This window comes from Arachis ipaensis, chromosome B09 (assembly GCF_000816755.2).
Source record: "Arachis ipaensis cultivar K30076 chromosome B09, Araip1.1, whole genome shotgun sequence".
Lineage (NCBI taxonomy): Eukaryota > Viridiplantae > Streptophyta > Magnoliopsida > Fabales > Fabaceae > Arachis > Arachis ipaensis.
In genome coordinates this window covers 141423082-141436493 of record NC_029793.2, presented here as the reverse complement: position 1 = coordinate 141436493, position 13412 = coordinate 141423082, and the positions used below count along the sequence as shown (strand labels likewise).

General features: G+C 33.2%; 1 protein-coding gene and 1 long non-coding RNA gene across 6 annotated transcripts; both read right to left on the bottom strand.

Moving 5' to 3' along the window:
* Positions 2000–3253, bottom strand: LOC107617149. Its single transcript, XR_001614826.2, has 3 exons — positions 2441–3253; positions 2190–2375; positions 2000–2033 (listed from the first exon to the last, which is right to left on the bottom strand). It is a non-coding gene; the product is annotated as an uncharacterized LOC107617149 (long non-coding RNA).
* On the bottom strand, positions 4387–12587 carry LOC107617556 (helicase-like transcription factor CHR28). Of its 5 annotated transcripts, XM_016319333.2 has the most exons (13): positions 12429–12587; positions 11101–11246; positions 10839–11010; positions 10141–10742; positions 9665–9736; positions 9519–9596; positions 8503–9409; positions 8171–8301; positions 7137–7358; positions 6145–6376; positions 5783–6003; positions 5311–5520; positions 4387–4810 (listed from the first exon to the last, which is right to left on the bottom strand). In XM_016319333.2, exons 2-13 carry the CDS (start codon positions 11209–11211, stop codon positions 4706–4708), a joined length of 3063 nt encoding a protein of 1020 aa, XP_016174819.1. In that variant the 5' UTR covers positions 11212–11246; positions 12429–12587; the 3' UTR covers positions 4387–4705. The 5 variants fall into 5 exon arrangements, with proteins under 5 accessions (XP_016174819.1, XP_016174818.1, XP_020966593.1 ...); XM_016319332.2 differs by having other exon boundaries at positions 5783–6376; XM_021110934.1 differs by having other exon boundaries at positions 5783–6376; positions 11101–11239.

Sequence of the window (13412 nt, the reverse complement as noted above, 5' to 3'; positions counted from 1 at the left end):
TAGCCAAGAAGTTAAAACCAAAAACAATTACACAGAACAAACTGATTACAATGATAGTTTCATAAAAAAAATTACGTATTTATTTTAATTTTTTTTATATTTTTTCTATTATAGAAGCACATACAAATGCACCAAAGTATTAGAAGTTAGAAAGCATAATTTTTCATTAGACATTTTTATCCATAATTATATCTCATTTGTGAATTGAAAAAGAAGGGAGAAAAAAGCAGATGAAATGAAAGAAAGTTAGATGATATATTCAACCACGCTAGAAACGAAGTTTTTTTCCTCCTTGTATGCACATTTGGAATTTGGAAACATTAAGCTACTAGTTATATAGAATGCACCTCAATATAATTTTCATAGGCAAGATACTTAACATTGTAAAATGATCATTCACTCTAAGAATGGTAGGAATAAACTAAACCTGCCAAACTGAATTGGTGTACCTTAAACATAGGAAATTATCAGAATTTGCATAATAAATACACAAGGATATGACCATAGTAATAAATGGAGAAATAGCACTTCAACATTGTTGGAATCCTTTTTATCTTCAAAATCAGAATTTAAAATATCAAGACAACCAACTTTTCTACCATAGTAGACATGCTCACCATCCCAATGGCCAATGCACATTTTAATGCTTCACCTTAGCAGCTCTCAATCTCTTCAGAGTTCAGACTTCCTTCATGTATTGCTGAAATTCAAATGGAATATTGGAATTAGGCTTGCAAGAAAAATAATATCATATCAGCTAAATCATAGTAAACACATGACGACCTAAAATTATAAATTAGAAATAAAAAATTTATTTTATCTAATGAGTGTCAAATAGTTGCATGTTTTAATCAACAACAAAGAATATATTAAAGTAAAATTTTTTAATAAAATGTTTGAGCAGTAAGGTATCAATTGTTAGACTAGATGTGAAGTTTAAGAACTCAATACAATTTTCAAAGCAGAGCTAGTGAGCTTGACAATCCAGCAAAATTCACAAGTATGATAGATTTTTTTAAAGTAACAACATTATAAACATATGTCTCAACTCATGCAATTAACTTGAATGCATTAGAAAATATGTTTCCCAAAAGGGAGACCTGAGCTGTGGTTAAAAAGATTCCTGATGAATATCTTTTTATTCTGAAGCACCAACAATGACATTGTGACTAGCTACCAAGCATTGAATTGTAGTTTCAACATTTCAGCTATGGAGAACAGTTAATGAACCAAACTTAAGCTGCTATTTGCTTCAACATTTTGTCATCAAGTGTATCTAAATAATTCCTTCCCAGATCAAGCTATTATAACTTACTTCTTTTTCAACAAAAATGGTAAAAGTAACTGAATTTCAGAGAGGTAAAGAGAAATTATACCAATCTGAAGAAAAATTAGAAATCACTTCTTTTGATTATGTTTATTTGGTTTTGAAAATTAAAATACTAATAGTAATTAATCATATGAATATAATAAAATGAGTACATTTATTTTTGTTAAATTAAATTAAATCGTTAATTTAAATTATATCTATTTGAATTTTTGGATAATCAAACTAGACTAGATAAGTGAATGGATAAGTAGACTTGAAAATAAAATATTTGGTTGACTTAAAACTTAAAAGAAATTATGGAGATCATAGTACACACATAAATACTATAAACAAAGGCAAAGATTCTGATATTAAATTATCTCTATTTCATAACAGTTTTTAACTAACAAAATCTTATAAACCCCAATAAAGTAGGGATGGAGATATATATTTGACTTTTTTATTTGGGTTTGAAAATTAAAATTCGTTTTCCAGTTTAAATTATCCCTCCGTCTTTATATTTTTTATTATGCAAACTAAATATTATCTTTCTGTTAATGAGACCAAAAGTATCATCTCTCACCATTTATTTCATAGGTGGGACAAAAAAAATGAGAGAAATTATTCAAAGATGAGAGATCACATTTTACTCTTTAAAGTGAAAATTCAAAATTTAGAGGATCCAAATTCAAAACGTTTTTCTTCAATATCTGGTTTGATTGATCTGTCAAGCCATTAAAATGATAGAATTATAATTTCTTTAATAAAATGTAAAAAAATATATATATTTAAGAGCTGTAGAGATTCACAAAATCAGTTTTTGTCCCTCTTACCACATCTTTGATAGGTAAGAAGGAGGAGATGGTTTGTAGGAACTAACCAAACATATATGCATCTAGACTTTTGTTTGGCATGTACTCATAAATCAAAATCTTCTCTTCTTCTATACAACATCCAAAAAGTCTAACAAGATTACCATAACCTCATTCTTAAATTCTTCATATCCTTGCCCGGATGATCTTGAAAGCCTTTTCACTGCTATTTCGAGTCCATCTTCCAATGTTCCCTAAAGAACAATTTAGAAAAATTCATGATTTGGGGCATGGTGAAATTCATTGTTTTCCAACATACCTTATACACTGGTCCATAACCTCCTTCTCCTAGCTTATTAGATTGATTGAAGTTATTTGTTGCAGCAACAAGTCTTTCAAACTCAAATTGGGAAAGCTCTGGGAGTTTTACTAGGTCATTGTCTTCTCTCCTTAGTTTGTTTTTCACTCTCTTTGTATTCAATGATCAACATTCAACAATTTTCATCTTAGTAATATTAACGGAAAGGCATATAGTATTTCCAATACCCAAAGGGAAAAAGAGCAATATTTAGTATTCTATAGTTGGAAAGCTTTTACTCAAGTTAGGAGTCTATACAAAGTCAGAAAATCTATGTTGAAAAGAAACACTTGCAGTTTTGGATTACTGATCTACTGATCTACCAAGCACTTGTAACAAATTTAAGATGCAGTTCCTCCAGTTGAGGATATCTGAAGATCAATTAAGCTTCCAATCCATGACATGCAGCCAGTGCCAGCATCATATGCATATGCTGTGCAGGAGCATGTACATATTTAAGATGATGCTTTATTACTCTGTTCACTTAATTGTAAATTTTGTATTAATAAAAAACTCTTTGCAAAATTAGCACCTAGAGCTATCATATATACCCAGCAGTGAAAGCAAGAGTTTTCAAATTATATAAGGTTGTCCCCTTTATGGTTTAGTATTGTTTTCATGTCATTCTTGCACAAGTCTAGAAAAAGATAGATAGTTGGAAAAGTTAATGTCATCCTGATCTGCTATAGATAGATTCAGTCAGAATGTTAAATTCCTAATGCTATATATGAAAAGGTGGATTCTATGGTGCCTTTTATTGTTGTGCCTAAATTGCCTAACTTGTTTTTATAAATAAAAAATAAAATGTATAAAGTAAAAATAAAATATATAAAGTTTATTAAATATTATTTCTTTTTCTTTTTTAGTAAGTTAGGCACCATAACTTAGACACCATAACATTCACCATATGAAAATTCGAGCCTGAAGTATCCAAACATACTTATTATTCACTAACCTGTAAATGTAAATTGTTGAATATACTTTCTTACTTGCTTAGGGGGTCATTTTCTTTTTCTAGGTGAAGCTAAATGTCAATAATATTGCACACTATAGTTGGTTAGCCAAGATACTTTGGTTCAGGATTTAGTAGGGTTCGTAATAGACTAATAGCATATGAGGTGTACTAAATTGGATATTATAATATAAACGATGAATTTTTTTTTTAATTTATTATCAATTTGTGCATACCTTCTACCTTATTTCCTATCATCTTATTCCTGTTTGTGTCTTCTTCTATTATTTAATTTAATTGTAGATTGAAACTTTAGCCTCTTATAAAGGAAAATTTTATATAACTCTGCTATTAGACTGGCTAGTGACTATATTATGTGAATCAAAGTATTGGACGACAAAAGGTAAACATAAACATAAATTAAATATGGCAGAGATAGAATAGCCACACATATAGACAAAACAAAAAACGAAAATATGAAAGAGAAAATTGGCGTCTGTTGTAGGCAAGGTGATAGAATCTCATCAGTTATTTAAGCATGTGAGAAAAAAGTTAGCAAAACACCCCAAGATGGTGAATCAAATAAAAAATAGACTGGCAACAAATAATAGAAAAAGAACTAAAAAAACTATACATGAGGTAATAAAAAATGATGTAATTATTAATATTTAATAATATCGCTGCGACATAATACAACATAATAAGACACAATGTTGTTGTAGATTAAGTTATGATACCATTTGCTTTCATTATAGAGTGGTGCTAAGTAATGAAATTTGAAATCATTGCAAATAACTTCTTGATCTCTTTTTAAATATAATTATAATGAATTTGGGCTATGACGTGTTTCCCCTTTTATAAAACTTATTTCAAATTAAGGAAAATGTTTAATTAATTTGAATTTGTTGTTTTAGAATGAGAATTGGAAGCAATAACAAACAGCACAACGTGCACCTGAACAATAAAATTGTACAAGGTAGCATTTCCATAATAATAAATGTAATTAGGATATTTACAGGCAGCTTTATGCTACATAGATGTTCTGAGGACAAAAATGCCCTTTAAGGGCTCCAAAATAGACAAAGTTACCGGTTGGATTAACCAACCTCACCAGCCAACTTGAGCTACACATGTCAGCAGGCACCAAAAAAAAGAAGCCATGCATGCATCCTTCAGAACTCTCTCCAAACCTAACCCTCCAAAAGCAAAATCTTGAGGTAGCTATCACCATTCACCATGCATGGTGGGAACAAGGAAGCGATCATCTAAAAGTTCTACACCATGAAAAGATATTTCAGATCATCCATTGTAAGGCGAGTCGCAGAACTGCCAGCATGTTCTTCCCCAAAAGCAGATGCAACCATTTTCCTCTTCTCTTCCTGCCATAGTTTCCAACGCAAGACATCAGTTTATCATTGATACACACATACACACACATACATGCTGTGATGAAAGCAAGCAACCACACAAATTAAAGTGGAATGGGAATTTATTAGTACCACAAGATAACTTCCCCTTGGACCACAAGATAACTCATGCTGATCCCTACTAGGCCCTTGTTGCAGGTTATAATATTTATTAGTCTGTTACTTTTTACAAGTTGAGAAAAGCAAAATAAATAAATAAAAACAAATACAAAAATGTTGGCCTAAAAATGCATCAATCAACTTGTACCATTCTGTTTAAAAATTTTGAAACAGAAAGCAATATTAAAATTTAAAAAGGGAAAATGTAAGTGGGAGAAAAATCAGGACTTACTAAAGTTGGATCATAATCGAAAGCAGCAAAGCCCCACTTTGGTGACCCTAAATCCAATTATTCCAACTGTATGCCCGTGTTTTAACGCATGAAATGAAAATAAATAGACAGATATCATTACCTGAAGAGCCAGTATTCTGTCTTCAACTGTATCTTTTACAGTAAGCCGTGTCACAGTAACAGGACGAGTCTGTCCAATTCTATGAGCTCGATCAATAGCTTGATCTTCAGTTGTTGGATTCCACCACAGATCCAAAAGAATAACATGGCATGCAGCAACCATATTCAAACCAAGATTTCCTGCTTTTAGTGACATCAGCATAACAGTTACCTGGAAGGAATTTCAGTTGTCAGACACCAACAGACTATCAGGTTGAATGCACTGGAATAGTAAATAATGCAATATCAAGAAGTGATAGGAATGCACACTGATTCCCAAAATAAAATCAAGCGAAAGAACGATGAACAAAGATTTAATTTCATATTACTTCAGCTACCACCAAATAGGTCCTCGTACTACTTTCTATATATTTATAATTGTGCATAAAACAATTATCAGCATTAATAATGTCAGGGAAAACAGAAGATCAAACCTCGGGATCAGTATTGAAATCTTTAACAGATCTGTCCCTAGCAATCAGAGACATCCGCCCATCAAGTCTCCTATATTTCATACAGGATTGTTGCAATGATGCCTCAACTAAGTCCAACATGCTAGTCCATTGGGAAAAGACTATAGCTTTTATTGGTCCTACAGTTGTGGAGTCTGAATATTTTCTTGTGTTTTTCATAATCCTAACATCTGAGTCGCAATCTTCAATATATAAATCATCATCAGATGGCGAACCTCTATGGCTTCCACCAGAATTTAGTAAACCAGAGCTACGACTATTCAGTTTACAATTTGAATGCAGAATCTCAAGGACAGCTTTGATTTTAGATGAACTGTACTCACTCTGCTGCACTAGTGAATGATCAAAATCATGCGCTTTTATGGAATTACTACCACCAAGTTCATCAGCCAAGCAACTCCTCAAAGTAGCTTTGGAGAAAACAACATCTTCTGCAAGTGCTGCTTTACAACCACGAGCAGGGCATGTATTATCATCACCATTCAAGTAATCTGATACACATTGATAACAGAAGACATGGCCACACATTGTAACAACTGCGTCTTCAGGTGGATCCTGTTGAAAACACGGTACGAATCAACCAAACCCATACCAACAACGTATTGCTATTGGTTTACCATACAGCTATATGCCTAGACGGATAAACTGAGAAATCAAAATCTAAAATATCAACCAGTGATTAGTGAACAAATTAATTAATCAATAGATCATAGCATCAGAATAGAAATTTTCCTAAAAAACAAATATCCATAAGCATGGTTAGAACTGTAAGCTTCAGGAGATTAAAGAAGAAAAAATTGGTTAGATCAGAAACACACTCACTTGAAAGTGATGGGTTTGGACATTATACCCTACAGCATCCCCCCATATTCTCTTTTTTCTTATTAAAACTGAGATGGGAAACATTTGTGTTTTTAGTGAAAGCTCACAACTAGTCAACTACATTCCCCCGTGGTATGCGATCTATCTCCATCTAGTCACTCATTTTCTTCCATTTATCCACTCCTGTAACGTGCTTGGGAGTGTGCTAACCATGCAATTCCATAACGACATTGACAATATATGTGACAATCCAAGTTTTGACCACTGTCAAGCGTAGGCACATACTTGTGTATTTTCTCAACAGCAGTTTAACTTAACATTGTAAGTTTACCTATTAGATACTATAATTTTTCACCAAAATACATTCAAGATACCATACATAGAATTAAACTTCCACGTTATAATAAAAGGATTTATTCCATCAAGTTTTTAGAGCTCATATTAACAACAAAGAAAACAAATGTCTGAATCATCACGTTAGAAATTAACTGACCTCACAAGTACAGCATATAGCAAAGGTCGTTTCCAAACTATTAAACAGATTAATCAACATCTCCTTTGGAAGTGAGTTTGCCATTTCCACAGAGGATTTCCCAAGAGGATCAGAATAATAATCTTTAACAAGACGTGGGTGATCACAAGCTTGACGAAGACGCAAAAGCATTAAAAGAATATTTGCATAGTTTTGATTCACCGTGCCAGCGGCAGCATAGGCCTGCAAGGTATATGTCATTGATTTAAAACTGATGCAGTACTTAGCCGTAACAGCAATGAAATCTAACTAAATAAAAGCTAAATCACACTCTAGCCCATCCTACAAATTATTTCCCTGATTCAAAGATGCCAAGTAGATAGGTCCAAATAGCACCACACACTAACGAATCTGTTGCAATGTCTAGAAAATTTCTGCGAATATGCTCAATATGTCTTAGAATATTTGAAACATATCTTAGTAGATCTTAAGAAAATATTTTAGACTCAATCAGGCATCTAGTTGTTAATTAACGAACAATCTTAAAATTTGTTGCTTAAATTAATAATGTTTCAATTTCCCAATTGTTATCTTTGTTTAGTGGCATTAGTGCACTAAAGGGCTGTTTTTATCAAACTAAATAAATAAAATTACCAGAGGATTTTGTACTCGGTACTTGACCAAATTCATACCACAAACTGTCATTACTGCTTCATATCCTAAATAGACCATATCAATATATGTAATACTTTAGGGGGACTACAGTCTCTTTATTGATCATTCCCTACAAAACATCAAATATCAACTAAACTGAATATCAAAACTAAGAATATAGAATTGAAATTCAGTTGTAGAGGCCGCAAGGTTGAATTTATTCTGCACACTGCCAAGATTACAATTTATATTAAATCTAATTTCTACCTGCAAGAAGGCAAAACTCCGATGCACATTATTTAAAATCTCAATAGCAAAAGCACACTTACCGAATCCTATAATTATAAAAATATATCACTACAAATTTTCCACGATGATATTAACAAATAAAGCAAAGAAACCTTAAATTGGGAACGTGAATCTGCTTCCAACTGCATATAGAAGGCCCGCTCCTCAGTGGAGAAATCCACCTTAGTCAGCTCAATTGTTTTAGGAGGTAAATTGATTATTGGCTTCCCATCGATCAAAGTTCCTTAACAAATGCAAGAATTTGATATTATAATTGAAGTCATAGTACCAAAGGGCAAACTTAACCATTAAATATAAAAAGAATTTAAGAAAGATTATCTAATTGACAAATTTTAATTAAAAGAACAGCAGGAGTGATAGGACACTCTTATATCATGCCAGGAAAAAGTACATGCAAACAATCTATGCACCAAAGGAAAAGTACCTTTTGTACGGCGAAGCATAATGGCCCTCAGAACTGCCTGAAGCTTCTTGTACCCTTGGATAGAATTTCTGGATATCGGAACTTTTATTGTATTGTAGAACGATTTATACACAGCATAAGGATCATACTTCAGGAACCTAAAGTAGCTATACAAATCATCGATTGTATTTTGAATTGGTGTTCCAGATAAGCACCACCTCCTTTTGGCCCTAAGACTGCAGCAAGCTCTAGCTACCTGAGTTCTATGGTTCTTTATTGTTTGAGCTTCATCTAGAATAACCCTAAACCAACCTACTTTTGCAAGAGGACCAGAAGCAGATTCAATTGAAGATTCGTCTAATCCCTTTCTACCCCTTTTACTTTTCTTACTTCCATTATATAACTGCTTCCTCTTTTTACTGGCAGAAAATTCAGAGGATATCCCAAATCTTTCCCCCATTTTTTCATCAATATCATCCTCCTCAACCAACGGCTGCTTTGGAACTTCATTAGTCACAATAGCATATGTTGTGAGGACCACATCATATCTTGCAAGTTCAGTAGGATCCTTTGTCCTACTTCCCCCGTGATAAACCAAAACAGCAAGTCTCTGCTCTTCAACAACTTTTTCTTTAAGCTCTCTGGCCCATTGTCGAAGAACACTTGCAGGGCAAACAACAAGTGTTCCAGCAGCCGGCCTTTTCCTACTTGGTGCTCGTGTTGAACTACTAGGTTCTGTACTTGGTTTTACATCATCAGATTCTTCTTTATTTTCAAGCTTTTCCAAATCAACAGTAGCACGATCATCCTCATCGTCCAAATTCAAAGCTTCAGTTTTATGATTGCATGCATCGTCTGTTTTAGATTTTGATTGCAGTGACCTCTGCATTAGGATGAGGGCAATCATTGAAACTGTCTTGCCAAGGCCCTGTTAGAACAAGGGTTTGATGTTCAGTTAAAAGCAATAAGATGAAAATCATCAGTGCCATTGATTAAAAAAAGAAAAAAAAACATCAATTAAATACGTAAAAGATGACCTGATCATCAGCCAAAATCCCCCCAAGGCAATGCAAACTTCTGGTTTCCTTCTGAAGCATCCAAGCCAATGCAATTTTCTGCAATGTAGAGTTATATCAACGAATGGCTCCCTGAAAGTTTATTACAAATAGACAAGCCATAATACCTGATGTCTAAGAAGAGAGACACACATGTGACCATCAGGTACATCAACTTCTACTCTATTTTGACTGAGATCCTGCAAGAAACAAAATACATTCTTTGAAACATCTTCCACAAAAAGTATGTTGATCTAGGACATGATTACAAGTACACCAATATATGCTAGTTGTGCTTTTTGCATATTGTCTACAGACTTAGGGATCCATATTATGATAGGTTGTTACTTTATTTAATTTTGAATTTTCCATCCAGAAAACTTTTAAGAAAATTTATTCTTACCACCAAAAACCACAAAGAAATAAAGAAGAGCAAGCCTCAACCCCTTACACTGCATCTTAAGTCCGTTGTCTGAATGGCTATAACAAATTTCCTAGGAAGTCAACTTTGGCAACATATCATATATGAGGGAATTTAACATGAGGCTCGTACAACTTAGAACATCAACGGAATTAACCACACAATAAAAAATAGGGTGTATACCTCCACAATGGCCTCATAAATTAGTCTCTCATCACTTCCAGGAGCCCGTTCATCACCTGCACCAGAGCGGAATGCAGGTTCACTGGAACTAGCATACTGTGGAGGTACAGACTTACCATGCATCAAAGATGGAGGAAGAACCCTAATCACACCATTTTGATGCATGAAGCGATCTTCATCACTGCCCCTCATAAATGGGCCACGGTTGTAGGCCTTGTCGTTCATCGTGCTAGGTCCTACTCCATGGGGACGATTCCTATATGTATCAAAAAACTGACTATTGTTCATGTTATCCTTTAAGTTACTTAATCTGCTATCAGGTGCAAACGACGAAGATGGTGGAACCCTTGATGTATATGGATGAACAGTTTGAGGAAGAGCCCGCTTGAAAGCCTGTTGAGTTGACTGACTTGTGTTTCCATTCTGTGCATGATATGAAGGTTCTTCTCGACGTGCAACTCTCTGATTCAGTCCATTTTTGCTAGATACAGGTTGAGCATGAAGCTTGATTTGGGAATGATTATTATTAACATTGGAAGAGCTAGAACCTGAAGTACTTGCGCCTCTTGAAAAACTATCGTGCCTTGGCCGTCCACCATAATCTGCACACAACATTACTTATTACTTATATCATGAAAGTGCTTACTAATTTATAAAGAAACTCCATTGAAGGGGAGCATCTAGAACAGATCAACCACCTGAATTCCTTTCAGCAGTAGCCCATTGAGGGAGACTCCTCTTTGGATCTTCTATCTCCTCAAGGTCATCATCTGATGAGCTAATATATATACATTCATCCATGAACTCAGGATAACAATTGTCTTTTCCGTCAGCCAACCTAGAAAGAGAACTAGTAAATACTATGCCAACCTGAATTCAAAAAGCATCATGAAATTGTAATTTAAAATGACAGCAAATAAGAAAAACAAAAACTTCTCCAAATAAAATGTCTTGTCTCACCACTTTTTTGCAAGGTTTCAATATTAAACCCGAAATCCAACCACCTAAAGAAGAACAAAATCTCCAAGTTGAGTTGACAAAATCATGGATATGGTCTCCATTGTCGGGCATCTACTTCAACCACTTTCCAGCTTCCTTACTAACAGCTTATTCATCAGGGAGAAAAATAAAAAATAAATAAGCATAAGAGAAACAGATTGATGAAAAGTTTTTCTTTCTGATAAAAGCTGAAATTTACATCACACAAAATAACAAGTTTCTGAAATCTGGTATCAGCATAGTAAAGGAAAAGAAAAAAGCAATTATCTAGTAACGAAGTCAGAATTCCCAATAATTTACAATGAATAGGATATCCCCTACTAAATTTCTGAATAATTAGAATTCATTATTCCCTTTACATAGAAAGCAAACCAGTCCTTTTATGTGTGTGTTTTGTTGTTTTTTTGTTTTGGGGGGTGGGGGGAACATGCCCAGTGTGACGAATAACAACTGCTGTGCCTTCACTGGCCGGTGGGGTTGGCAGCATGGATTATAATTCATAAAACATGATACTATAGTGTGCTATCATAAACCATGTCTAAAAGAGAACACATACTGCAATACAATTAGCAAGATATGGCACTTAAATATTATCCACAACCACAACAGCAGCACTCCTCAAAAGAGTGTTTCCAACCTAACTAGGTTTAGAGTACAGAACTAGAGCTTAAATTCAAACATTCAGTGACCTCAAGAAACCTTTCCCCAATTGAAATGCAATAAATTAGAATCAGTAGCCACTCCAAACTCATCAATAATATCCCCCCAATAAGCTACCAATCTGCTAACCCCATCATCAATCAATTCATAGAATGGTGCACCAACCAGCAAGCTAAAACTGCAACAAGAGTTATAACATAGGCATAATCATTTAAATAGATACGCATACCTTCGACCATTGAATAAAATTCATACCCCAAATGAGAATGGCAAACGTATTAGGGGCAAAATAAATAATAAAATAAACGAACATAAACAACCAACTAAATCAGAATGCAATTGGAACTAGATAGAAAGAACAAACACATTCGATAGAAAAGTAAAAGGGGGGAGAGAACCGAAATTTAAAAAAGCAAGCAATCAACACAGAACACGGTACAAGCGAGGAATTCACAGTGAATGGTTGAAGATTGCCTTAAGAGTGGGGAAAAGATTCGATCTTCGGTGAGGAATTAGGCAGATGCAGGAAACGAGACTAGGGTTCTTGTTTACAGCAAAACGCAGTAAAAAGAGAGTAAAAGAAGGTAAAAACGACGAGGGGTTAATGGAGTTAAGTGGATTCTACTTACCCAAAATCTGGTTAGGGAATGGAATGAGCGAAAAGATTCCGATTAAGAGTGACGAAAGGGGTTAAAGCCTGAAACTTCGGGGGAAACGAGGATTCACGACTTCACTCTTTCTCTTCAGTCTTCATTCCACTCTGTTCATCTTTGTTTTGCTTTTCTTTCACTTCGTCATATATTTATTTCATTTATTTTTATTTATTTATTTCATATTTCATATACTTATTAAAATTAGGATAATGTAATTTGATTTTGAGATTTTGATCATAAATGCGGTCAGAGAAATGGTTACGGAATATATAATGCTGCCTATTAAATTATTTTAATTGTTCAAGAAAAAAATTACTATCTTATTTTTTAAATTTGTATTCCATTTGATAATAATATTGAAAAACATTTTTCATAGTGATAAAAGATTATGTAAGTAGACAAAATTGTGCTTATTAAAAAACTTCAATTAAAATAATTAATATTACATTTACTTTCCTTTTTAAGGTTATATCATTGTTATCGCTAGCTAGTATATATGACACTTAACAAAGTTTTTCATATCTTTATAATTATTGCCTTTATTTTTCAAACTTTTTCATCACATAATGAGGTAATATTATTGATAGAATCGTAACTAATAGCCATTAGGTATAAAAAATAAAAAATAGAAGAAGAACAATGTCTGAATTATTAATTCGAGTAAAGTATCGTTTTTGTCCTCAATGTTTGGGGTAAGTCTCAAACGTTAGGAACTTAAATAGGACGAAAACGTTGGGCACAGAAACGATACATAAAAATCAATTTTAATTTTATCTTTTAATAATATCAATTTTTTACTGGACATAATATTTAATTATTTTTTAATAAAATCTAACTAAATTACACTTAATCACATTACTTTCAATATAAATAAATTTATTTTTTTATAATTTTAAAAAATTTTAATACATTAGAGACAAAATGTATAATTTATATATATATATATATATATATATATAT

Excerpts from the sequence above, each read along its gene's own strand:
- LOC107617556 (XM_016319332.2), bottom strand. The coding sequence starts at position 11,211 with ATGCCCGACAATGGAGACCATATCCATGATTTTGTCAACTCAACTTGG. Across the intron at positions 9,410-9,518 it reads GGATTTTGGCTGATGATCAG|GGCCTTGGCAAGACAGTTTC; the intron begins GTCATCTTTTAC and ends TTGTTCTAACAG. Across the intron at positions 7,359-8,170 it reads ATTCACGTTCCCAATTTAAG|GCCTATGCTGCCGCTGGCAC; the intron begins GTTTCTTTGCTT and ends TATACCTTGCAG.